The 26,170-nt window shown below is 32.2% G+C and overlaps 1 protein-coding gene across 1 annotated transcript; it reads left to right on the plus strand.

The window, feature by feature from the left end:
- Positions 1 to 5,424: 5,424 nt before the first annotated feature.
- Positions 5,425 to 19,868, plus strand: LOC112690561 (MFS-type transporter SLC18B1-like). The gene is made up of 12 exons (XM_025564591.1): positions 5,425 to 5,906; positions 8,602 to 8,998; positions 11,766 to 11,861; positions 11,934 to 12,007; positions 13,218 to 13,365; positions 13,434 to 13,502; positions 13,617 to 13,734; positions 14,604 to 14,719; positions 14,796 to 14,986; positions 15,090 to 15,185; positions 15,890 to 16,058; positions 18,994 to 19,868. Exons 2-12 carry the CDS (start codon positions 8,882 to 8,884, stop codon positions 19,300 to 19,302), a joined length of 1,503 nt encoding a protein of 500 aa, XP_025420376.1. The 5' UTR covers positions 5,425 to 5,906; positions 8,602 to 8,881; the 3' UTR covers positions 19,303 to 19,868.
- Positions 19,869 to 26,170: the final 6,302 nt, after the last annotated feature.

Raw genomic sequence — 26,170 nt, forward strand, 5'->3', positions numbered from 1 at the left:
TATAATATCAATAATATAAGCTGTGCCAACGCTATGTGAACTGATAATGTTTTCGTGAGTTTTCAGGTTATATCCAAAAACTTTAAATAATAATAACTATGTGTGAATTAGTATCGCGAGCTTAATTAATAAATTAAAATATTTTTATATATATAATTTAATTATAATAAAATATTTAATAACTTAAATTAATAATTTAAAATTACCGTTGCATGACAGACATAATAGCGATTAGTTAGCTCCTCATTTATCGGTAATTTTTTTTCTCAAGTTCATACACTGTTAAAATAAATATAAATTATTTTTAACATGTCATAAACATTATTAATATATTATTATATGATTTTCTAATTTATCTATAACTATGCAATTTTTGAGTCTTAAAAGCAATTTCATCTAGTGCAAAAATAATCAAAAGATTCAGGCCAATCAACATTTTCTTTATAATGGTTTAAGTTTGAAACATGGAAAAATCAGTTGTTTTCCCGAATGTTAGTGATTTTTCCCCATTTTTTTTCCGTGATCAAATTTCGTTTCTTAAGTCTTTAAGATACTAAATATCTATATAATAGGTGATTTATGATGTAATACGTCAAACACAGCTTAGTCGATTCTAATATTTAAAACCAATATAATACTCGACGACAACCATATCTTATCGGCTATTTCATCATACAATATGATTTGTAGTGATCTATGTTAAACAACCGTAACTCGTATTTTTATGGGTTTACTTATCTGAATAACTATCTATAAGGTAAGACTACGGAGTTCATAAATTTAGTAAGCGTGTATCTAATTTCTGAAGTTTTTGAATCTCTAAGACTAAGAGAGTTTAAACTATAACTTTATCGCGATATGCACAAAGTTTACCTAAATAGTTAGCATATAATTTTATTTACACCCATGGACAGTATGGATTAAAAATAGGTTTAATCTAAAGTATATCTATTTTTTAAGAAAATACTATCACAGTCGTTAATAACTTTTCATGTTTATTTGGTGAAAAATAAAAATGATTATTTTCTATAATACCAAACGTGATTGAATTGGTATAAGCAATTACAATATTATCTGTGGGTTGTATTATTGTAACCTATATTTTCAGATCTTATATAACCAATACATCTATGAGCTTTAAAACGTCTTAGCTGTTTTTTTTTTTAAATTAAAACTTTTGAACATATATTCTTAATAAAATGCATTTGTTTGTAATCATTTATCCACCTTAAATATTTTATAATTTATGTTAATATAAAATTTCAAGATTATCGTTAAAAAATAATATACATGAACTACTTACTATAAAAAAACCAAGTGGATCACCTTGTGAGTTGTCTATAGATTCGGTTTACTAGTTAATACAGGAGTACTAAAAATTTGAATTACAACAGTCTTATAGAATGTATAAGATTATCAAATTTGAATATTATATATAAAATAGAGAAAAATATAATTTAAAGTATTTATGAGTAAAGATCATAATTTGTTATGTGTAATATGTCTTACAATACCAACAGACATATATTTGTTAGATATCTTCGTGTTAGACCATGGTTAAGAACTTCTGAAGAAAATTGGATGACGTTTTATGAAATGGCATGAAGAATGACTTTATTTGAAGCACGTGCCTTTAAAACGATGGTTGGTTAACCCGGGGTTCGGAAAATTTATTGTTTTTAAGCTGTGAAAGGGATTTTGAAATTTATTTTTGAGAGGGAATAACGCAACTTGAATGATCATCCGTTGTATTAAAAAATCTGTTGTTTAAATAAACATATAATAAATATATATACATAATTTAGAAAAAGTTAATGAATTTTTTTGCTGTGGGCGGTGGGTCCGATAATTAAAATTATTTTATCTCATTAGAGAATTATGTTCACCACTCTACTGATTCCATGTGCATCAAATCACAGCCAAACGACTTTCCACTCTTCTATATTGAACAGGCGACTTAGGTTGGGGGTACATAGCACGTATATGGAGTTTCAGTGGTATTGCTATAATTTTATATTACATTTTAAATTTAATTTTTCGTGTCTTTGCAGTGGCGTATATAGGTTTTCATTTCGGAGGGGGCCGATTATGTGTTTGATTTTTGGGTGGAAAGGAAGGAGGAAGCACACTACTACGAAAAAAATTACTTTAACACTATAAGACTTCTCGACAGTCTTTACACCATCAGAAAAATAAGAAACTCAATTTTTTTAATGATTTATTATTTTTTAAAAGTATAAAAACTACATTGTAATAAACAAATTTTTTATTAGAGTCACTCAAAATTCACCACACATTTTCTTAAAAGAATAAACATATTTTATAAATATAAAATTTTTAATTATCGCATTGAGAATGTCGCGACAAATTTTCGGAAACCCCCAGCATTAGGACATATCCATGTTAAAAATAACAATCTTTAACAATGGTGTTTTTCATTTCGGAGGAGGTCCGGGCCCCCTTGCCCCCCCCCCCATAAATACGCCCCTGTGTCTTTGGTAGGAATTTTATTTACATGTGGTGTTGGCGATGGAGGTCGACACACATATTATATAACACGTATTACATAACGTAAGGATAAGGTTGTATCATGAACGATTCTTTTGACATTTTGTATTTGTTTAATTTAAAACGAACAACGAGCAGTTCATCGAACGCCTATTTACACACGCACCTTCCTTCGAATTCGTATCTCGCGTTATTACATATAAATGGTGTACGAAAGAAGAAGGAAAACGCATAAATGATGAATATGTGTACTACGGTATGTACGTATAGTATGGTGTACTCAAAAAAAACTTGGCGCGTGCCAGTGCCGGATTTAACCATTGTGCCGTTTTAAGCGCTAAACAAATTGCCGCCTTTTATTATAAATATTTTTCTAGTAAAATCAATTTTATTAAAGCATACAATCATAGTTGTTTCCTTTATGACTTAAGATTTTAATGATGTAAAATAAAAATATACGGCTGTAATAAAAATTCATACATACGTTCATATGAAAAACTTAATTATAAAAATATGATATAAAATATAATGATAAAAAGAATGGTAGTAAAAAAAGCTTAAATACCTATTTAATTTTTAAATTATATTGAAAATTAAATAGTTTGATACCCATTGGCTTTATTAAAGTAAAACATTTTATAATTAGTTGCATTTGTTTTAGTTTTAGTTACATATGATAAAAATGTAATACTAAAAATTATTTGCCGCCCTAAGCACTAGCTTATAGTGTTTCCTGGGAAATACGGCACTGGCGCGTGCACACGCGGATGTCAATTTCTGTATAGTGCGTCCGTTACGGGCAACCGCTCGTTTCGGTAGGGAAAAGAAAAACGCATTGGAGAGGAGACCGTCGCCGAGTACTCGTGCTCGTTATTATCATACTTGTACACAATATAGACCGTAGCGCATCAGATTACTGATATACATACGGGAAAGACGATTATCGTCGGAAAACGGCGTTGTTGGTAACAATAACACTATAAATAATAGCGATAATACGCGTGTACGGCCTTTACGAGATAAGACACGTATATATATAAATACATATATATTGTATACTCGCATAAGATTTTATTCTTGGCCGATACTTTTGCGCGGCTCCTATAGACGCACAAACTTCTCGAAAGAAAAGCGTCCTCCTGAACGGACACGTGTCCTGTGATATTATTCGACACGTACGATCGGTCTGGAATCTACACCAGTGGTTCCCAAAATGTGAGACACGCCTTCCGATAAAGGTGCAAAGCAAATATTTATATTACACATTACACTACCAAATATTTTTATTTTTGGATCGACAGTACTTTGCTTTTATGAAAGAAAAAAAATTTGTTTTATATATTCATGGGAGGCGCGATATAATTTTTTTTTGTTTTGAGGATGCGTGCACCAAAAAAGTTTGGAAACCACTCTTCCGCACTGACTGGATTCGATTTCAAGTAAAATTGTTTCGCGATGCTCATCGCTAAGTTTTTGAAATCTTCGGTATCCCCAATGGAATTCTGAATAATTTTCCAAATATAATTTCACGATTTTAAATCTATTTCAATATTTTTCTCGGAGAATATTAAGCAACGAAGAATTGTATATAAAGCACGGTTTCCACTTGTCAGATTTGTTACGTCCGTGTTACTCGAATCCGAGTGTCATTTGTACGAATTCTGACGTGAATGTACACATTATCAGCGATATTCGTTACGCGAAATGGAGTCAAACGTAGCAGACGCGATTATTTCAGTTTGTGGGCATTTAGCTCTTGAATATAAGAATCAAATTTTAAACTCTAAAAATAAAAAGTAAATAAACGAATGTTGGATTCGAAAATGGGTTGCTAAACGTGATCCGAAGAGCTATAAAAACTTTTTAACGACGAGTGACGGACATTTCAACTACCTTTTAAACGGAAAAACAAAAACAAACTATATTTTTACGAGAGTCGATACCGGCTAAAATCAAATTAGATTTCTAGCAACAGGTGAATCCTATAAATATAAATATAGTTTAACAATATTTTTTTTCTAACATCCAAAGTGTTCAATTAGCAAACTCGTTCCGTCTGTTTGTGCACCGAACCCTAAAAACATGTTTCGTATGACAATTTTGATACACGTGCCGGTCACGTCTTGTGACTCGTTCGAGACAGCCAGCAAAAAACGCGTCTACACGATCAAAACCTTATCCACGGCACTGGTTCGAGTAACGCCGACGTGACCTCGGGCATGAAATCTGACAAGTGGAAACCGCGCTTAATCCACCATTAAGCACATGTACGTCAATTATTTTTGGAGCCCCGGTAAACAGCGCGATTTCAGTACGAACGTCCGGCACACGGAGGATTACATTTTTATTAGCTACACGACGAGAGATGAAAATAATGATAAATTGTTCGACCTCCGCTTATTTCGAATCGGGTTCGTACTACCGGGATCAAAGTTTCGGAGTAGGCGAATCGGAAGAGGTTCACAAGCGATTTTTTTTTTTTATTTCTTTCAAACCTAAACGAATCCGTTACGATATCGGTTTGCCAGATTTGCCGACAGTTCGGTGGTAAAATATTACGTGTACAAAGACACTTTTCACGAAACGTATGCGAATAGCGTTATTATGACCATTACGAATTGTTGATGTTTTCGTGAGATCGGAGAAGACGGCGGACCAGTACCGGATTGCCGTCGTCGAACTTTGGTCGCACCACGAGTGCACGTTACACAAATGGTTTTTCACCGGCGATAAACACGCGCGCGCGCGCGCGCGTATGAATATTACAATAACTTTAAAAATCCGATCGGTCTCGGTCCACCACACCTCCGGCCCCGTACGACCGTTCGAAGATAAGGTACCTGGCGCGCGCGTTGAACGGTATTGCGACGACGTGCACGCGGATTCACCTCTAGACGCGAGGTGTGCGCGTGCGTGTGCGTACGATTACGTTTCGGTGTGCGAGTCGTTGATAACAACATCGAATCGTACGTTATTATTTTCGTATTTATCGGTCGTCAAAAGTCGAAACGAAAACCCGGCGGGTGCACACGTACCATCCGTCTCGTCTGCGTCCGCGAGCGAACGCACCGCGCACACGACGCCGAGAACGCGCACACGTCGTACGACTGCTGCCCGGTCGCACCTGCACGGGAGACACATTATTGTACATAAATTGTCGGGCCCACGAGATCCGGAACGGTGTCCGATATCGTTCGCACACGTCCGTTGTTTTCGTTCCGTATTCCGGTAGACATACGGATCGGTTGTGCGTGGATTCAACTTCAACCTCACGGATTTCGCGTTTTCGGACGACACCTCGACATCACGACAACTCGCACTCGTCTCGTCGCAACCTGCTGTCGTCCGTTGCCGAAAGGATTCGATCGGACTCGATTTGGCCGCACGCACCACATCAAGTGAGTGCCGTCCTTATAATTTTCGGTTTTGCCTCAACAATAACCACAACAATACAAAAACGTGTTGCGTCAGTATCGGAATTATCAAACCAATAAAACTTGCAAACCGTCTAAGAAAGAGAGAGAGTGAAAGAGAGTAATGAATTGTTTCGGTATTAATTTAAAGAACAATCATGTCAACACGTACGGAGGGGGCAATTCTATTTTCTTGTATTTGTTGGTTAGCATTATGTTTATTATGTGGAGAAAACAGAAAAACATGGCGGTCCACTTCATCGACGTGTCATTTCAGTAGTGGTGTATCAAAAAAAAAAAAAAAATTTCAAATGGTCAAAATTATAAATTATTTCAGATATTTAATAAATTAAAATCAAAATTTCTCTCGCGTACAGTATTACTTATCAATGAAAAAAAGACAACCACTTGAAACGCCTATCGTTATATTCAATTAAATTCAGTATTTCAACACATCGAGTTTAGGGGAAAAAATTATTTAGATAGCTTTCCAAGAGGGCTCTCTGCATTAGTGTTACGTTAAAATAGAATCCACTGGTCTAATTATGTGTGAGGGATGGCTTGGGAGTTGAGGTATAGAAAGTACTTGGTCGAGACGTAGATTTACAATTGCGTGCGCGTGCACGTTGCACTTTTTAATTATTATTATAAACATTACGTCGTTATCGTTATGAATGGAAAGAGAACAGAATGATAATAATAAATAACTAATAATAATCCAACACTTGATAGTGTAACAGCGATGTGATAAATAAGTACGTTGGGCTGCTAAAACATACGCTTACATGTTTCGGAGGGTCATCGGCGTCAGCACGCAGATCATAGATTACGTGCTAGGAACGTGGGCAACAATACCGTACGAAGGCACGGCATTATTATTTGTTTTATTTTTAAGCTATCCACATGGTTATATATTATATCAGTGGTGCTATTTTAGTTTGTCAAGGTAAAGCAATTCCCTTCGTGTACGGACCACTCCACAAAATGGCCTATAGTGATCACAAAACCATCCAACTAGTAACAGTATTGAAACATATTGAACGCAAATACACGCATTGTGTTAATTACATTTCGGATTACCATTATATACACGAATAATACCCAACAATTTTAGATTAATCGGAAATTTGCTCGTTTCTTCCTACCTGTTTGTAGAAGATAAACGTCATCGCGTTTAAACGTAAGCGCAATATAATCCACATAATATATTATTTTTTAGAATACTCACAGTATATTTATAAAAAAAAAAAAATAGTGATAGAAAAATATGTGATAGTTATACGGTATCATATGAAGATAACTCGGTCTTACTATCCTTCAATTCTGACTCCAATTGCTCAACTAAATCACTCCAAGATGATCCGTACAAACTCCGAAATTGGTTCAAACTTTGGAGAATAAAAATGAACGTAAAAAATCGTAACATTTACTTTACTGTTAAATCAACTGTTAATCCCTTATTAATAAATAACAACATAATTCCCCAAAAAGATAACACCAAATATCTAAGCATCCATTTAAACAACAATTTTAACTGGGCCTATTATATCAAGATCAAATGTTAATTATTAAACCTACGCTTACATTCCCTGAGACATCTCCGTTATAATATATCACTCAAACGAAACTATTTATTTATAAACATATACGCTCAGCCATGTTATACGGAATCTAAACTTGGGTATCTGCGAAAAAATTTAATATTTCTATCCTATAATCCTTCCAATTAATCAACCAACAAATAATATTTGGTGCTTTGTGATATATTAGTAATCACACTCTCCACAAAGACCTAAATATTCATACGCTTCCTGAACTTGCTTTTAGATACTTCAAACAATTTCTCAGTGAAACTTAAAACCATTCTAACCCTTTACTATATTGTACAATCTCTATAATCTTTCTAATCCTATTAACCCCTTACGTCGTCTTAAAAGAAACTGGGATAGAGACCTATTCTAACTCAGGTTAGCGTTCTTCTACGCACCTTATTCTTTCATTGTTATAAATTATTTATTTATTTTTTTTTTAAGTGGTGTCGATGGACTCCTTCGTTAGTGTTGTTCAAGCCTAGTAAATATTAATTTTATGGTAAACGCTTACTTATTGTATTAAAGTGTATACAGAAAATAATACTCGTATTTTCTTAAAAAAAAAATGTATGAATATGGCACATAAAATAATATTCGATTCAATAGTTCTATAATGTTTTAAATAAAACTCAAAGATTAATAAAATTGTATACAATTACTCTTAGAAACCACAATCAACTAAGTTGATGTGTTACTCGGGTACTTACTAATTTTAGTATGGACAAATAAACAAAAAAATATGGAAGTTATAAGGAAAAATGGTACAAAGGGTAAAAGTGTATTTTTTTCGGAATTCGTTAAGTATAGATGACCATGAGTTTTTAATAATACATCCACGTGTGTGCAGAGTATCTACATTGAAGATGGCGCAGCGTGCGTCCCTAGGTTCGATTCTTTCGAAGAAATTCGTTGAAATACAAATAACAACAATATTATAAATCACGCGCGTCATGTGGCCATAGCGACTTCGGTCCATGTCCCTCGTTGCGTTTATCAGTATTATCACAATTATTGTAATAATTTTATCGATGCATTGTTCGTATCACACCGCACAACTGTACAAATCAACCACTGTTCGTGTGTTTCAGATCACCGGAGCAATTCTTTTCTTTTCAATCCTTGCTCGTCCTGCCGTAGGTTAGCTGCGTATCTCGTACACAGACGTGTCCTACCGATCGCGTTTACCCGGACTCAAGAGGCTAAAGACGTAACAGTATCACTATGCAAATCGACCGGACCGACAGCACCATGTGACACGAAATCACCAAGTCATTCGGAACCGATAGCGCAAATCTAATCGTTTTCCTCGCACACGTCGAGCACAGCAGTAACAGCAGCGGTCGACGACATCACTAAACCGTCCGCAAAATGCTTCAAATATCGAACTTCAGCAAACGACAGTGGTTGACGTTGATCGTTTTCAGCATTGCTGATTTTTGCAATGCGATTTGCGTGTCGTTGCAGGCTCCGTTCTATCCGCAAGAGGTGAGTTCGCGACTGCAGCGTGTGTGCAACAACAACACTGCGTAACCATGGGAATCCAACGGTAATCGTTAGGGGAGGGGGACCGGTAAATGCATTCGTAACGGATATCAGAACGATATGTGTATCGTTGATTGATGTTTTTTTCTCGTTTCGTTCATCGAGCTTTCTTGAAAATTTGATAAAATCACCATAATTACACATGGTTTGAACATTTAAGGCGATTTTAACGTACAATCTACACTAGATACTTATTAAGAATTCAGATTTTTTTATTGTTTCGGTTCGTTTTTACGAACGTTATAACGGTACAACTGGAAAAATTACGTTGCTCATTAGTTTCACGATTATTTTTCATCTAAATACTTCGAGCGCGGTATCTTCGTTAATTTTAATATAAAATAAGTAATTCATTTTCTTCTTTTGATATCTATAATTCTAACGTACACACGTTTCCATACGTGTACCTTTATTACGTGCTATATGTAAGATTTTTGTTCGGAATTTTTTTCTTTTTTCGTTATCTGATGATTTATTTTTATCGACCTACATTTATAACATATAATGCTAACACGTTCAAATTATTGGACCCATTATTTGCTCAATTTTTTTTTTCATGCAATACTTAAGGTAGTAAGAAGTAGCTGCGATTCTGTGGGTGCTTCGAGTCCAGTACTCAGTGTATCTATTCAGAGTTTCTCGCTCGGGTTCACCGATTCAAAGATGGGCGGGTTTAAAAGAGTTTTCCTTGTGAATTCTCTTGGCACCCCGTATACGCGCATGATGTACGTTATAATTTAAAACCATGTAGTCGTTGAAATTCCACGTACTCCTCCCACCAAAGTCATATACTTTGAACACCGTGCCTCTGTTATAAGTCTCAATTAATTACAGAAACAATTTGTCCTAATTTTGGCCATGGGTTTATAGGCGTGTTGAAGTTTCGGATTAATTACTTAGGTGCATTGATAAGTTAGTTTCTGTTCATGACTAAAAAACGGTTTGGCACTCTTTCTAGGTCACGTATCCATTGCGTTACATAATTGTGAAAACGGATAAATACAAATAAAGATGTGCGTTTGGATGTAGGTAGTTTAAAAAAAAAAAAGTTTCATTTACAATCTCGACCTAAATACAAATCAAATACTCGAAGTCCAAAGTTTTCATAATGCGCATGGATCCGTTCGATCATTGTTAACCTCGACACCATTTGGTTTGTAAATATATGTTACATAAATCAATACATCTAATTTGGAAAAACAATTTATGATTACAGTTGTATGCATGATTAAGTTTTACACGTTAACATTTTTAAATGTATATACTCAATATAATCAGGTAATGATTATATAATAAATTACGCTAATATTTTTTTTTTACAAATCATTTAGAAACAGTAATAAAATATTGTCTGGTTAGGTGTTCTCAAATTTTATGATAATGACAATCTTTCGAATTGAGAGTAAATCTGTATTTACTATTCTCAGAATATTTTTGATATTCACTATTATGATTATATTTCATAGTCTTTTATTCGCTATATTTTGATCAGTGTATATTTTCCCAGTATTAATGACTAAAGTCACTTGGAATTTTCATTGTACCTTCGTTTTTTTGTTTCTTTGCTTGCAAACGTCATTTATTATTACCTCTGTTCGTTATATTATATTTTTTTTTTTGATACTCAAACAGAGCCTAGTTTACAATTGTTTAGACCCGGGACAAAAATAAAAAGTTGGCCTATTTTTATGAACTGTAAATTAGTAAATATAAAAACCATCCAATACTTAATAGTAAATAAAACAATATTAGAATGTAGGTATTTATTTTTTTACAAAATCTTCATATTTAAAAAAAAAAAATTTTAAAAGTAAATTAAACAGAGTATAGATTTAAAAAAATCTTCAGAATTTAAAAAAAAAAATTTGAAATTTTTCTTCAAATGCATCAATAACTTCATCGAAATTAATGTTTGCAGTGATGTAATTTTCATTGGATAAGATTCCTAGGGCATCCAACATTTCTTGACTCATAGATGATCTTAATCTATTTTTAATTCTTTTGAGAACTGAAAAGGATTTTTCACCAGTACAATTAGTTACTGGCATCGTTATAAATATATGCAAATATATTTCTAAATTTTAAAACGTATAAAATATTTGCATATTTTTAATAAATTTAATTTGGTCAGATAGATTAATTATTGTATTTTTATCATTTGTAGATATAATTAGACTAGAATTTTAAGGATTAATTAAAATTAAAAGAATAATTAGATCCAGTAGGTTGGCTACTGATACGCATGGATCCTGGACAAATACCCACAATGTCCTTGCGTAAATAGGACCCTGTATTCAAATCCTTTAGTATATTCTAACACTTGTCTGTCGTCGTATTTATGAAAATATTCATAACTATTTGGTTTTTACTTGTATTTGTTTCTTTCATTATATACTTCAGTGTATACAGTAATATCTCAACATTTAAATTATTTGATAGTATAAATATTAAAAATAATTGAAATTACTATTCATCATTTATGATAAAACTAATATGCAGAAGAATGAATAACGAAATGTTGTTGGAAAGAAGTTTTTTATTTTAAAATTCTATATTTTTAAATCTTTTCCATTCGTAATTATTGTAATTATTCTAAATAGGCAATTTATCAACATATTTTAATAATTGATGAATTTAAGTAAATAAAAATAAATTTTACTATAAAAATGAAGAAAAATTTGAATTTTTATTTTTACGATTCATGTATTAGGCCGAAAAAAAAGGAGCCACTGCATCCGAATATGGGTTGGTGTTTGGTGTATTCGAATTGGTCGTGTTCATAATCAGTCCAGTTTATGGAAAACACGTGAGTACAGTTTTAATTAATAGACTTAGAATTCCGCCAATTCATATTTTATGATTTATATTTGTTTTTTAGTTGAACAGAATCGGACCTAAATATTTGTTTAATGGCGGGATATTTACAACAGGAATATGCGCAATATTGTTTGGGTAAGAAAAAAATATTGTGTACTGATTACCTGTTTCATTAGATATTTAAAAACAAACTTTGATCTGACATTTATATTGTATTGTGAAATTATATTTTTACTTAGAACTTTCGGTTAACTTTTTCATAATTTATTATGCATACTTAATTAATAATTACTAATAAGTTATAATTATTTAGTTAGTAGCATGATTATCATAGATAAATTTTTTTTTTATTGAAGCACAAGGAGTTTTTTTAAACTAAAAATACACATAATTGTTATTTTAGTTGTAGCATTAATACCACATTAAATGTGCAAATTAATAAACAAGATAAAAATATGAAATAAATATGTACAAAAAATGTATTGTTAATATTTTATACATTTTTATAAGTAGATGGCTAAATGTTATTATTTTATAATATAATTTAAACAATTCATCTAATTTGATAACATGAACTCAATCTATTAATTTAAAAAATGTATGACGTCACTTCTAAATGTATGATCATTTCACAATCTGCTATGTAGGCGTCACAGCATATTACAATAAAAAATAATGAATTTTCTCTACAGATTTTATAAGATTAGGTTAATTTAGATTAACAATATCTATTTGTATCCCAATAATTATGTTCTTGATCCAAATTAACCTAACCAGTCAGAAGAAGTGGCAGTAGCAGTGGTTTCTTTTCTTGGTGCGATCATACCGCATACTGGTGTTTAGAAACAATCGCGTTATAGTGATCAACTAAGAAAAAAACTTATTGTTATTTAATAACTAAAGTACAGAACAATATAAAAAAATTAAATACTAAACCTAGTATCATGGGTGCTATTATAATAGTAATCATAATTTATTCTTTTGAATAAAACGGGCCGAGACTCAATAGTACAGATAATTTAAGTACCTACAATTACAAAAGAAATACAATATTACATACAATAAATATCTTATACATAAAATTTACAATGAAAATCTAAAAAAAAAAAATATAAAGATGATGTTAAAATTGATATACAAACTTAGCATTACACATAAATATTGTTCATGCGAGCATTTAACATCTCTCTTAGTAATGAGAAGAAAAAAATCAACTCTTCATAAAACTTGATTTCCAAAGGAACGCGATTAGAACGTGATTCCCCAAATTTGTATTTGAATTACATATATCACGTTTGGCCGAATGGTTCATTAAAGTTGGGTTTTGTTTCTGTTTTGGTTCCAGATTTTTGGACCGAGTGGATGGCCATTATCCATTTATCATATTATCATTCGTTATACGTATCGTTGAAGCGTTGGGCAATGCAGCTTTCCTGACAGCCAGTTTTGCCATCATTGCTATGGAATTCCCGGACAATGTGGCCACAACATTCGTAAATATTGCACAGAAAACTGCTTTATTTTGTGTAAATGAGTACACGTTTAATTTAATTTTTTTTAGGCTTCACTCGAGACATTTTTTGGACTCGGGCTAATTGTTGGACCAACTGTCGGAGGAGCTCTGTATCAAGTGAGAATCTCTATTTTTTTTGTTTTATTTATTTATTGTTATTAATTTTAATATATTCAATGTTGTTAATAATCTTAAAAAATCGTTTTCAAATTTTAAACATGTTTTTTTCAGGTCGGTGGTTACATAACTCCATTTGTGGTTCTGGGTTCCACGTTATTCCTTTCAGCTATCATGACTGCATTCGTGTTACCTGAACATCCTAATCGTAGAAACGATGTAACCAGTGACGGTAATTGTTGATTAACATATTAACATTTTTATTATTTATAACTTCATAATATTTTAATGCCTTTCAATCTTTATTATTAACCGAAAAAAATATTAGTTATTCGCTGGATGCAACAGGCTTCATTGTGATGATGCTTCAAAATTAATTAGGAAATAGACAGCTGAAATATTAATAGTATTTGAAATTTATTCAGAATTTCGAAACTTAATTCGATTTTGAAAATCAATGTCGATAGACAACCGTTTTTTTATTTTGATTTGATATCAACTAAATACTTTTCAAACACTCATAATAAAAGCATAGTTTACATGTACGTCAGTTTCATTTACACATATAATCAAGATATTTTACTCTTGATAAAATATTCAATGAGTTAAATTGTTATGATATTTTGCTATTCAACCAAATGCTTATTCCGGGTTAGGCCAATAATAAGAAATGGAAATTCTTTGAACTTTTGCATAACCATTTGGTGAAATGCCTAGTTTGACTATATGCCTTTACAAATAATTATATCAATCCCTTTTAAGTTTACATTAAAGCTACTATTCGTGGTTAATGAAACATCTCGTCAAATGATTTTATATGTTTATTTGTTCGAATACAATCGCAGCGGTCTGCAATAATTGCCAGTGAACGATTTTTCTTATTCATGTGATTTAAAAAAGTTTTAGTCATAATTATAAAAAATTGCTTTTACGTAAGTTAAAAATATATTTATATATATATAAAAAAAAACATTTAAATGTAAGCTTTTTTACAACAACGAAATACCAAATAAATATTTAAGATATTGATTTTAAGCTAGTAGGATTATAGCGTTTACTGAACTGACCTATTTTAAATATCGAATCGTTGGAATTTTGCAGCCAGCCTGATGAAAGTGTTGAAAATTCCCGGTATCATGTTAGCCGCTGCCAGTATAATTGTAACTTCCATGAGCATTGGATTCCTGTCGGCCACGTTAGAACCTCATCTCAGACAAGTACGGCTGTAGCGAAGTGGTTTTTTTTTTTTTTGGTTTTTAGATCGGCAATTTTGTAATTATTTATTTCTCTCAGTTCGAACTGTCTCCCATGGTCTTGGGACTGATGTTCGTCATAAACGGCGGCACCTACGCACTGACGGCACCGTGGTGGGGTTGGTTGTGCGACAAAATACTACCCGCGAAGGTCGTCACATTACTAGGGTGTATTATACTCATGATCGGGTTCAGCCTCATCGGTCCGGTACCGTTCCTGAACAGACCGACGTAAGTGCGAGCGAATGCTATGCGAATTTTCCGACGGACGGTTATTACACCGACGGAGATAAGTTTGCGAATAACTATTTTTTACATTATTTTTTTGTTTCAGCGAATTTAAAATCACCGTGTTGGGATTAGTGTTGCACGGGATGGGCATCGGCGCGCAACTTGTTGCCTCGTTCACCGACGCGTTACGGACTGCCATGTAAGTTCTCCGCAGAATTGTGAGCATGTGCGTTCATCGTTTCCGTGAGATACTCGTCCGAACTAAAAATTCGACCTTTTATAGGACCGTTTTCGGTCCGAGATAAAAATATATGTTGCTTTTGTTGTTTTAAAATGTGTGCGTTTAGTCTAAATTACTCGAAAATATGTTTGTCCAGACGTAGGACAAAGAATCTGAAAGCTCGATCAAGTGAGCAACGAAGCGTAATTTCATTGTTGGTATATTATTTTTCATCAATCTAACTTCAACGATTTTCCTATTTTTTTTTTTTTTTTACTTCAAAACAATATGTCAATAATATTACGGAAAATTAAGACAAAAATTGTTGATTTTATAAAATGTAATTTTGCTACTAAACCATAAAAGTAAAAACATAAAAGCTACAGTTTTCAAACAATAAATTCAAAAGTGTTGAATTTATGTGTAAATATAATAATACAACTTTTATTGTAAACCTCAAAAGAACGTTCGAAGATGCAGTAAAGGATTTTTTTTTTTAATTGATGTTAGTAAAAAAATGTTTGGTAACTTTGAATTCTCAGAGAAAATACTTATAACAAATATAAAATCTAAAAGCATGTGTAAAAACTCAATTTTTCTTCAAAGAATACAACATTTGCTCCATAATTATACATTTTTTATTTACAATTCTTATTTGAAAATGTACTTATTTAACTTGTCAGTCAGCACGGGTTTGCAAACAGCTTGGAAACTTACGGTCTGATTTCGGGATTATGGACATCAACTTTTGCACTAGGAGCTTTTATTGGGCCTTCCATTGCTGGTGTGCTGTACGATGTCGTAGGTTTTGGCGCGGCTACTATATTTGTTATAGTTCTGTCAGCTGTTGTGGTAAGTAAAAAAGAAAGAAAAATATTTTTATCATAATCATTTCATAACAATCTAGTTTAATTAAACCAAACTCATACGTCCGATATTATTTACTAATCTGCGAGTAATATTAATCTCATATTCGAATAATAATAAAACATTCGAATAATAAAACCACATATACATAGCTATTATTGACAATTAAACTAGGTATCAGTGCCGGTTCGACGGTTTTCGAGGCCCAGTGCAGAATTTTGCGGGTCCCTATAAATATTAATTTATTGATTTATTAATTGCTTATAAAAATCTACGTTCATGTTATTATATAACTAAATAATATTTTGTACCGTTGTCGACGATAAATATAAACAATTTTACCAGTACATGCGCGTGCAATACTTCAAAGCTATGCGTAATTGGTACCGTCTTAATTTTCGTCGATAACAATCCGTTTCCTGAGAAAATCACAAGACCACACGGGCTGTGATTTGCGTACTGAGACTATATTATTTTTACTTATAAAGTGATATTCGTAATACACAATTTGTGGGGCCCCAAACAAGCGCGGGGCCCGGTGCGATCGCAAGGCTTACCCTCCTCTACGGCCGGCACTGCAAGGTACTGCTAATAAACTTGATGATTTAAATCCTGACCCACTCAGCACAAAGGCTCAACATTTAAAATGTTTCATTAACAATGATTAACGTAATTCGTTTGTTTCGTTATCAACATTTTATTGAATTCAATAATTTCAATAAAACTATTTTCTATCTTTTATTTAGACCTATGTAATACCTAAATAATTATCTAATAAAATTTTAATCTTGTATTAAATATGATCTAATAATTTAGGATTATACTGCATTAGATAATATATATATATATATATATATATTTATTTTTAGTTAATGCGTCTTATCTGATCATTCTTTTTTTTAAATATATACACAAATTAATGATAAACATTTGGCCACATTGTTATTATCTTTTTAATTATAATTATTTTTAACAATGCGTTATTTTTTATCTAAGAATTTAAGTGAACTCAATTTAAATCAAGTCCCTTTTTTAACACATTGTTTAAACTCATAAATGATAATATTTTATTTTATTAAAATTATTATATATGTCATAAAATAATGAAATGTTTGATTAAATAAAAAGCATTATACCAATTATTTTAATGATCTGTATCATTCGACTGTAAAATACTGCACAAATTAATTGTAATAATCTTCACTATTCGATTTTATACCATTTTTAAAAACTAATAAATAACAGTTATTTCGATATCCGCACACAGATCACAATTCAAATAATAAAGGCCTTACCTAATAATACATAATTCACACCATAAGTTGGTCAAATCTTTAAAGGACCGGTGCACGGTCCATCCCGCCATACGTCCCTATAGAACAGGGACAATTCTTTTCCAAAGCTCTTGCGCATAGGCCGTGGGCGTAAGAGGCTCTTGATTTTATGTTATCAATGCGTGCGCACCGACCGTCAGATTAATAAAGGAGTCTCCTGTAATAAGTGATCACAACGTACGACTATTTAACCTTTATAATTCATTTGTTTGATTTGAGTTTTCTTTGCGAATGAAAAGTGTCCAACTTGAGTGTATCAAATACTGTGTTTGTCTCATTTTATTTAAACCTCATTACACTTCTATGATAGTTATAAGTGCACAGCTCGTCGGCATTTGAACACCTACTAAAAAACAATTAAGTGATATTTTATTTGGCTTGCCGATTGTCCAGTTATTCTGATCGGCTCTCCAACCTTCGTAACCCCGAGAGCCCTCTCTTAAACAAGGAGTAAGGTAATCCTATCTCTCTCATACTCACCTTTATATTGCTCTTTTATTTTTATATTTGTATTTTCGGGTTATTACAATATGATTTAGAAAGTTAATCTAAAGATAAATAATCAAATAAATTATTTAAGTGTTTAATTCATTTTCCAATCAAATAATTAACATACCTAGTATAATGATAATAAAATAAACGATAGTGACATTCCTGTATTAATAATTGATTTCACATTAAATCACAACTATCTTGTAATATGAAACCTCAACACAATGTAAAAATGATTTAAAAAAAATCTCTTGTCATTTCATTCAATTAAATATAAATTATATAAGACATTTTATACAGATTACAGACTTAATGTATACCGAAAAATCATTAAATATTTAATATTTTTTCTATTTAATTGGTTAGAGGTTACTACAGGCTATTGAGTGGGTTATATTAATGTTTTTGATCAATCGTTAGATCTAGATAAAAAATACTTTCAAATGTCGGATGCAAAATTGTAAGGATAGAGCCAACGTTTGGAGCCACTTGGTTATAACTCAAAAGTAAAACAATAATAAATATGAGCATATGACTAGGTGGGTTAGGTTGATTTACCTTCCTCCTTGTTTAATGTAGGGCAATTAAGAGTTACGAAGGTTCGATAGCAGATCAGTGCAACCGAGTAAAGCTAAATAAAATATCACTTTCATGGTTTGCTGTCGATATCCGGACGTCTAAAATTTGTCTGATGCTAACGCAAAAACAGTGTGAGGTTGAAATCATCTACCTAGGACAGACACAGAATTAAATGAACCGGACACTTTTAACGCTCGTACACATTAGAACTTTATAACGGAGAGTATAGCGAGATGGTTCTTTCACCAAAGGGGTATTTTTTGATGGTTGATCTATATTTAAGATGACCACAGTGTGCCACGTCATGGACCTCAATTATTTTGAATTGTGTTTTTCGTGCTCGTTCCAAAAGAGCCGTTGATTATAAATTTCTTGGACGATACGTACATATCATGACATTTAACGCGCCTAACAAAAATAATATAATACAATTATAATATATTGGAATTTAAAACAACGAGACAGAATTTAATTTATTTCTGTTGACCGACCGTGTGTCTTGTTGTGCTGCGCAGGGAATAGCCGTGGCGCTGTTTTTGATCTTCTCGCGACCGCCAAGACTGGTCAAGGACGTGCACAACCTGGACGATCTAATGGACCCGTTGGTCAAGTCGGTGACGGAGAACGGCAACGGCAGCGCCGCATACAAGGGCTCGGCGTCCGCGTGCCCTATACCCACGGAACGGCCGCCGGGCATGGATGGCATAATCGCGTGCAGCAGCTACAAGAACAGGCTGGGCACGTGGAACCGGAAGGAGAGCAAGCTGGTCATCGGGAGCCAGATGAACAGCTACCTGGACGAGTCCAGAGGTCTGCTGGGCTGACGGGCCACGCCGACGATCTACCTCTGACGATGATTTCATTCCGTGTTCAATTTTTTTATATCCGTGTTTGTTTTTTTTTTTTGAACATTACTTGTTTTTAAACCATTTTTTTTTCTTCATTAGAATTCTGTCGTGGCGATAAAAAAAATGTTTTACGTGCGTTTCACCCGTTGCTTTTACAACCGTCCTTCTCCGCCACCGATAGCGTATTTCTTGCTCAACTGCATACCCCTCCCGAGTGCGTTTCCCGTCGAGGGTCTTTGTTAGCCCCGCACATTATTGTCACAACCATATCCGCCGCCGCCGTATATCATTGTTCCAATCGGCTTTCGGTCCATATCTCGATATAATTTTCATTATTGTTTATATTATTACTTTCTTCATGTTGGCCGTTTCGAATCCATCCGTCGATTTATATTATTTTTATCGATTTTATAAAAACAATATTCGTAATCACATACAACTTCGTAGATGTATTTTTTATTTATTTATTATTTTTTTTTTAATAGGAACATTATTGTTGTAACAAAATTTAATGCAGGGCTCGATATTTTAGCCTTGACAATAATTTATTTGTGTATATAATTTATATATATATATATATATATATATATATATATTGAAGTTGAATAGCTTGTCAAGCATATATTTATTTATACTATACTATGTTGAATCTCAAATTATATATTTTTAAATAAAAACGTATTTGTAACATTTCTAATTATTTTTTTTAGCTTCCACCACATAATTTTCAGCACATTCGGTGTACACATTACAATTCCTTTTTGCACCTGTACAACATAACATCAAGTCGTGCGTAACGTTGATTAGCTGTTAATTACAATTCGCTAAGTAGTCAAATTGTGCTGTACGGTTTGTACTTTTTACACGGCAAATAATCTATTGTCTACACTTATACAGCCAGGACTCTACGCGTATTATTACTTTCTATTGTTTTGTTGCCTTTGGCGTATTGCTGTTAAGCATAAAAAAAAATAATGTGGACGGTTGCATCAACGGCTAGACGTGATTATTAAAAAAAGAAAAATGATTTCTTGTTAACGATTTTATTGCCGTTCCTCCTCGCTAACGTATTTAGTCGAGCACACGATCGCATTACGTTATTTGTTAACAATACTGATTTTAGAACGTTCGTTGTATTATTAAATATTAACAGCCGCAAATCGCGATAATCATGTCATTTCGTATTTTCGTAGACGGACAAATATGTATAAGGTAATTATTTTATTCGGCGCACGTACGAGAACACTCATTGATATACTTTCGTTACGTACACCCGACCATGTTGCAGATCGTTGTTTGCGTTCCCAATTATTGTTGCGTATTGCAGCATTGTGTGATCGAAAATAATGCCATCATTGTTGCGTGGTCTACGACTTGAACGTGGTAATATTTTAGACTTATTTGTACGGCTTGCGTAAATGTACAGAACGACATAGTGAACCGTTGTAGCTTTTGTGTAAAACGATTAATGAAAAACGAAACCCGCGTCTACAATAATAATTATTGCTCGTATTATGATGGTCGGACAATCGTTATTATTGTACTGATTACTGTTGTGCACTATATGCGCGTACGTGTATTGCATGTACGAGTATATATATATCACATGTGTACAATGTACAATACTGGGATCACTGTAGAGAATAACAACGATTTTCGGATTGAAATCAAAAACGAGGAAGGGAAATACACCGAGCGAAAGGGATATGTTTTAAGCTTTTGCGAATGCAGATGTAAAACACGTAATTTACATGATGTTGTGTAGTGTTGGGGGGGCTTATAAAAAATTCCAAATCTCCAAATATGCGCGTGGTTTTTAAAATTATCTTTTTACCAACTGCTCACTTTCGTTTATCTTTGGAGAAATCAAGTATTACACTGTAGGACTATCGTCTTGTCGCAGTGAACTCATACGTCCATCATCGAAGATATTAAAAAATTAAACTGGTCAATTTGGTTTCAACGCTCGAAAATTTTTCACGGGAGTTTTCATAATCTATTCCAATTTCGATGCAGAGATTTCGAAAATGCGTAGGCACACATTTTTTTTTATATGAATTTGAATGATTAAATTTTTATAACACGACCAAAATTTTGAAATTTAGGTAGCATCATTTTGTAGTTGAAAATTCATAAAATTTTCAATTTTCATACTCAAGGTGTAAGGCTTTAAAACTATCTACAAAATTCTTCAGAAGTTTTTATTCTTACTCAACAACAAAAAGTTAATCGGATAGTAGTTAAAATAATTAACTTAAGAATAATATAATTTAACGAAATTAGATATTCATACGAATTAATTTAATCAGAGTCAAATGGTTAAAACAATACGCAATTTTTTTATGGTAAGAGTCAGCTTAACCAACATTATGGTTATAAAATTATTTGGTACTTTTACTAATATAGTTATTCAAATGATTTTTAAATTGAGGCTCCTTTTAGAATAATTTAACGATACCGACATTGATATCAAAGGTACAAAAAAATTATTCACCAATATTATGATATCAGTCATCTATATCACTTTATCTCATCCCATCCTTGTACATCATCACTTTGTATTTTTTTGGAAAATATTTTAGCTTATTAGTGATTTTCAAATGAATTATGAGAGATCCTTTAAAGATTTTGGCTAATTGTAATTTTTACGAGCCTGAAGTTTGTTTTATCATAAAAACTTTAGTACTGTTTATGGTTTATCGATATTAGTTTACAACTCTTTTAAGATAGTACAATTGTTAAATCCTGAAGCATTCTAGTAAGTGTTGACTTTTGTTAAATGAGCACAAGTTTTTTGCGTGATAAGTGTTTTCTTTATAAACATTATAATTCAAATTGTGTTTATTATATAGGTCATGAACAACGAAGATAAAAAAGTGTGTTATGCGTAGGCATGCTATGGATCATTTTCAGAGCGAAATGCACATTGACAAGTATCAGTATTTTTTTTTACACACATATTAGCGTTAACCCGTTTCGGAAATTAAGGAATAATATGAATTTCGAATTATGATATTCCTCACCTTTTTTTTATCTATTAAGTTCAAATCTACTAATTTAAAAATTCCAATGAAAAATCAAATCACTCATAGTTTATCAACTCATATATATATATATATATCCTACTTAAAAAATTGTACAGCGGTTTCTCAAAGTAAACCTACTTACTTTTGACTAAATATAATATAATTTCAATTATACGAGAAAAAATTATTCAGTAAACACTTAAGACACATAATTTTTTTATATAAGATTTCAGTCAAATTAAATGAATCGATTTGACTTTTGACCTAAATATAGAATCGTAAGTATTGAAAACCATTAGGTGTTATTCAGAAGTCAGATTGTTAAATAAAATCAAAAGGCGTTTTACGAATTTCATTTTTGTTTGTCGTTAATCATAAAACAAATATTACTATAGTTTTATGTTGAAATGAACCAAAACGTGTACTTTTACTGAATTAGAACGGAATGGAATCGGATTCCTATTATCAGAACGTGGCGGAAAGGAAACGAACTTCCTCTGTACATTGCGTCGGAACAAATCGGAACTCCCACGACCAAATAAACTTTGCACATTTTTTTCTAACCATTTATGACATATGTATTACATATATCTAATGCATTCGTGCAATACCTATTTAATTATAATTATTCACTTGGTTCTTTCAAGTTTTCTACTATTTTTTCCCAAGTGTTGTCTTCCATTATAATATTTAAGATCTATACCATATAAATATGGATATTTTTGAACTTGTCACATAATCTTCTCATCCAAAATTTAACAGTAGCAGACGAAATTCAAAGGTTTGCTCGCTAACACGAGATGAGGGTAGATCACCATGTCAATCCATTGGCCATCCAACTATTAGATAACTCTAAGGATATCAGATGTCTTAAGCGTCTGAAACCATACGACTTAGTTTAAGATTTTAAATTAAGGCAGGATAAGGCATCAACGTGTAATATATATATATATATATAATTTATATCTAGTATGTAAAATATGTATAATTGTCAAACATATTTACAAAGACCTTTGGGTCGCTTAAATAATAAAGATTCAGGGCATTAAAAAAAAAAAAATAATACAAAAAACCTAACTTGTTTATAGTGGCGTAGTACGTGTATTCTATGTGCTAGTACGCATGCGATTACGTTCGGACCGCTTCGGAATCTGTCAGAATATTGTCGATAAACAACTTGGTTCCGTTCCAATCTGATCCTATCCAGTATGCTGGATCTCATTTACAATTATGTTTATTCATTTTTTCCGTTTCCTTCCGTTTCCGTGTGCGGCAACCTTAAAATTTATTTTGTTATTTATGTTATGTCGGTGCGACACAAGGGGTCTACGATATAATTATACGTATATGCGTACGAATAATTTTCAAGTGCATAGTTCGATCTACTTATTTACTTTAGTTCCACTAATTCAAAATCATGTCTCGAGTGAAATATTAAATCTCAAACATATTGAATTTAATAGTCACACATAGTATACATTCTAAACCAGAATTCCAACAAGATTTTTGAGTTGAGAGATCTAAAAATGTCGTCTGGACACATATTAGTACTTTACAATACATATTTACTTCTGCGAAAAATTATTGTTTTTTTTTTTTTTTTTGTTAGAATTAATAAAAACTAAAATATATAATTCGAAGACCTTAACGCTTAATAATAGACTTATTCATATGCTATTATAATTCAATAGTAAATAGCTTCTACACATCTATATTTAAAAATCGTTACAGTCAATCATTTTATTAAGGTTTAATGTTTGAGTTCAATAAAATTACCTGTTTCCATAAAGGTTTCAAGTTATAATTTACAACTTTTGTCGTTTACAAATATGTATATTAAAGTAAATGAAAATCAATGAAATACGTAAATTTAACTTCAAAGCCGGTGGCAGATATGCATTGATAGGATATTAAAATATTTTCTGATAATTTGCAGTTGATCCGCCGATCCATCTTTGAATCAACATTGATGTACATATATGCATATATTTTTATAATACCCTAGTAATAATATTAACTGTAATATCATCTACAATAAATATTTATACAAAGTATAACTCTGTATAATTTTACCGCAATACAAAGGACTGGGGGAGGGGTTGAGTGATGAACATAAATCAATCCACACACCTTACATATGCGTACAGTTAGTAATTTTATGTATATATAAGCGGGACTATAAATATCATCATTATCGATCCAATAGACTTCTTTTGCATCTTGTGAACACCGTACAACAAATCATAAAAATATCTTTCGATTGTTTTCGAATTCCGACCACGCGATGCTCCGATTGCTCAAAAAATGCAACGATTACATACTTTTAAATTTCAGTTAGAGGTGGTAGCCAGGGGTAGTATCAATATTTTCGACTGGTAAAACAATAGTTAAAATTTGATTATCGGGTAATGTTTGATTCGCAAATAAAGAAAGTGATAATGGGGTGCGTTAAGTGATGTGAATATCAACATTGCATCTGTAAAATAAAACTACTTGACATAACGTGAAACGATATTGATTTTATGATACTATTAGCATTTTTTTATTTTTTTTTGTGTACATGCACACCGTTTCGCGAATGTCCCATTATCATAAGATAGGATTGTGATAGACAATCAAGCTTCGTGATATCAGTATTACGAGTGTTGCACTCGTGATTCCGGACGATTCGCAGGACGAATACGCCTACGCACACTTGCTCAGTTCGGAATATACATAGTTCGTTATCGTCTCGAAAATCATATAAATTATAATTGTAATTATTATTATCATTATCATCATTATCGTTCTGGAGGTCAATAAAAACAAAATAAATCGACCGTACTGGCATAAATTGAAAAAAAATACCATACATATTACAATCGACTTATTATTACTTCTATTGCATTCATACGGTTCTTATTTATGTTCGATTGGATATTTGTAATCGTCTTCACGTCGTACTGTAGCTTGGTTGCTATAGCGGTACATCACTTCACAAAATTATAATTATTTATAAAAAAAACAATACGGCCATACGGTAAAATATGTAATAATTGCGTAATTATATTGGATTTCGTCCCATCCATAATATCTTTTAGGTTCGTGGGATATTCATATAGAAAATGGTCAATTTGGAAAATAAAAGATTTCATGTTAGCGCACAAAATATTGTTTATTTTTTTCAAAGAACCGATTATGAGAAAACAAACTTAATAGTTTCGTTTTCAATATGATTCAACTGCTGTGTGAAACTTTGTCAAAATGAAACAAATCGTTACTGAAAATAATGGTTTAATATTCTATTGTATAAACCGATGGAGATTAAATTTTTTTTTTATTTCAACTATAGAGTTTTTAAATTGCATTATATGACAAACACACAAGGTCACAAACACGCAAGTTCAAGACCGCGAGCGTAGTCTTTATTATAGAGCTGATCACGTGTAGATTTGAATGTTTTCTTATCTTATAACGAATATAAAATATTATGTAATCATTACATATGTTTCAGGTGAGTCTTTTTATTTCTTTCCCCTGCCAATTATTTTCGTAATTTTAATACAGTAGTTGTCGTGGAATTGATAACAATGTAGCCTAACATTTAACACTATACATACACACAAACGTACAACGTTATGAACGATAAAATCGATACAGGTTTTGGTAAACAATTTACTGTTGAGAATCGCGCGACCAACACCAGCGAAACGAAAATGTTAGACAACAATAATGTTAATAAAACGTATATGAACAGGTACAATGCGACTTTTATAGGCTAACAGTTTTAGCGGACAGACGACAAACTGTATTTGGTTTCGTTATTAGAACTTGGAACG

Source organism: Sipha flava, unplaced genomic scaffold (genome assembly GCF_003268045.1).
Source record: "Sipha flava isolate LNK unplaced genomic scaffold, YSA_version1 50_pilon_pilon, whole genome shotgun sequence".
In the NCBI taxonomy this organism is placed as follows: domain Eukaryota; kingdom Metazoa; phylum Arthropoda; class Insecta; order Hemiptera; family Aphididae; genus Sipha; species Sipha flava.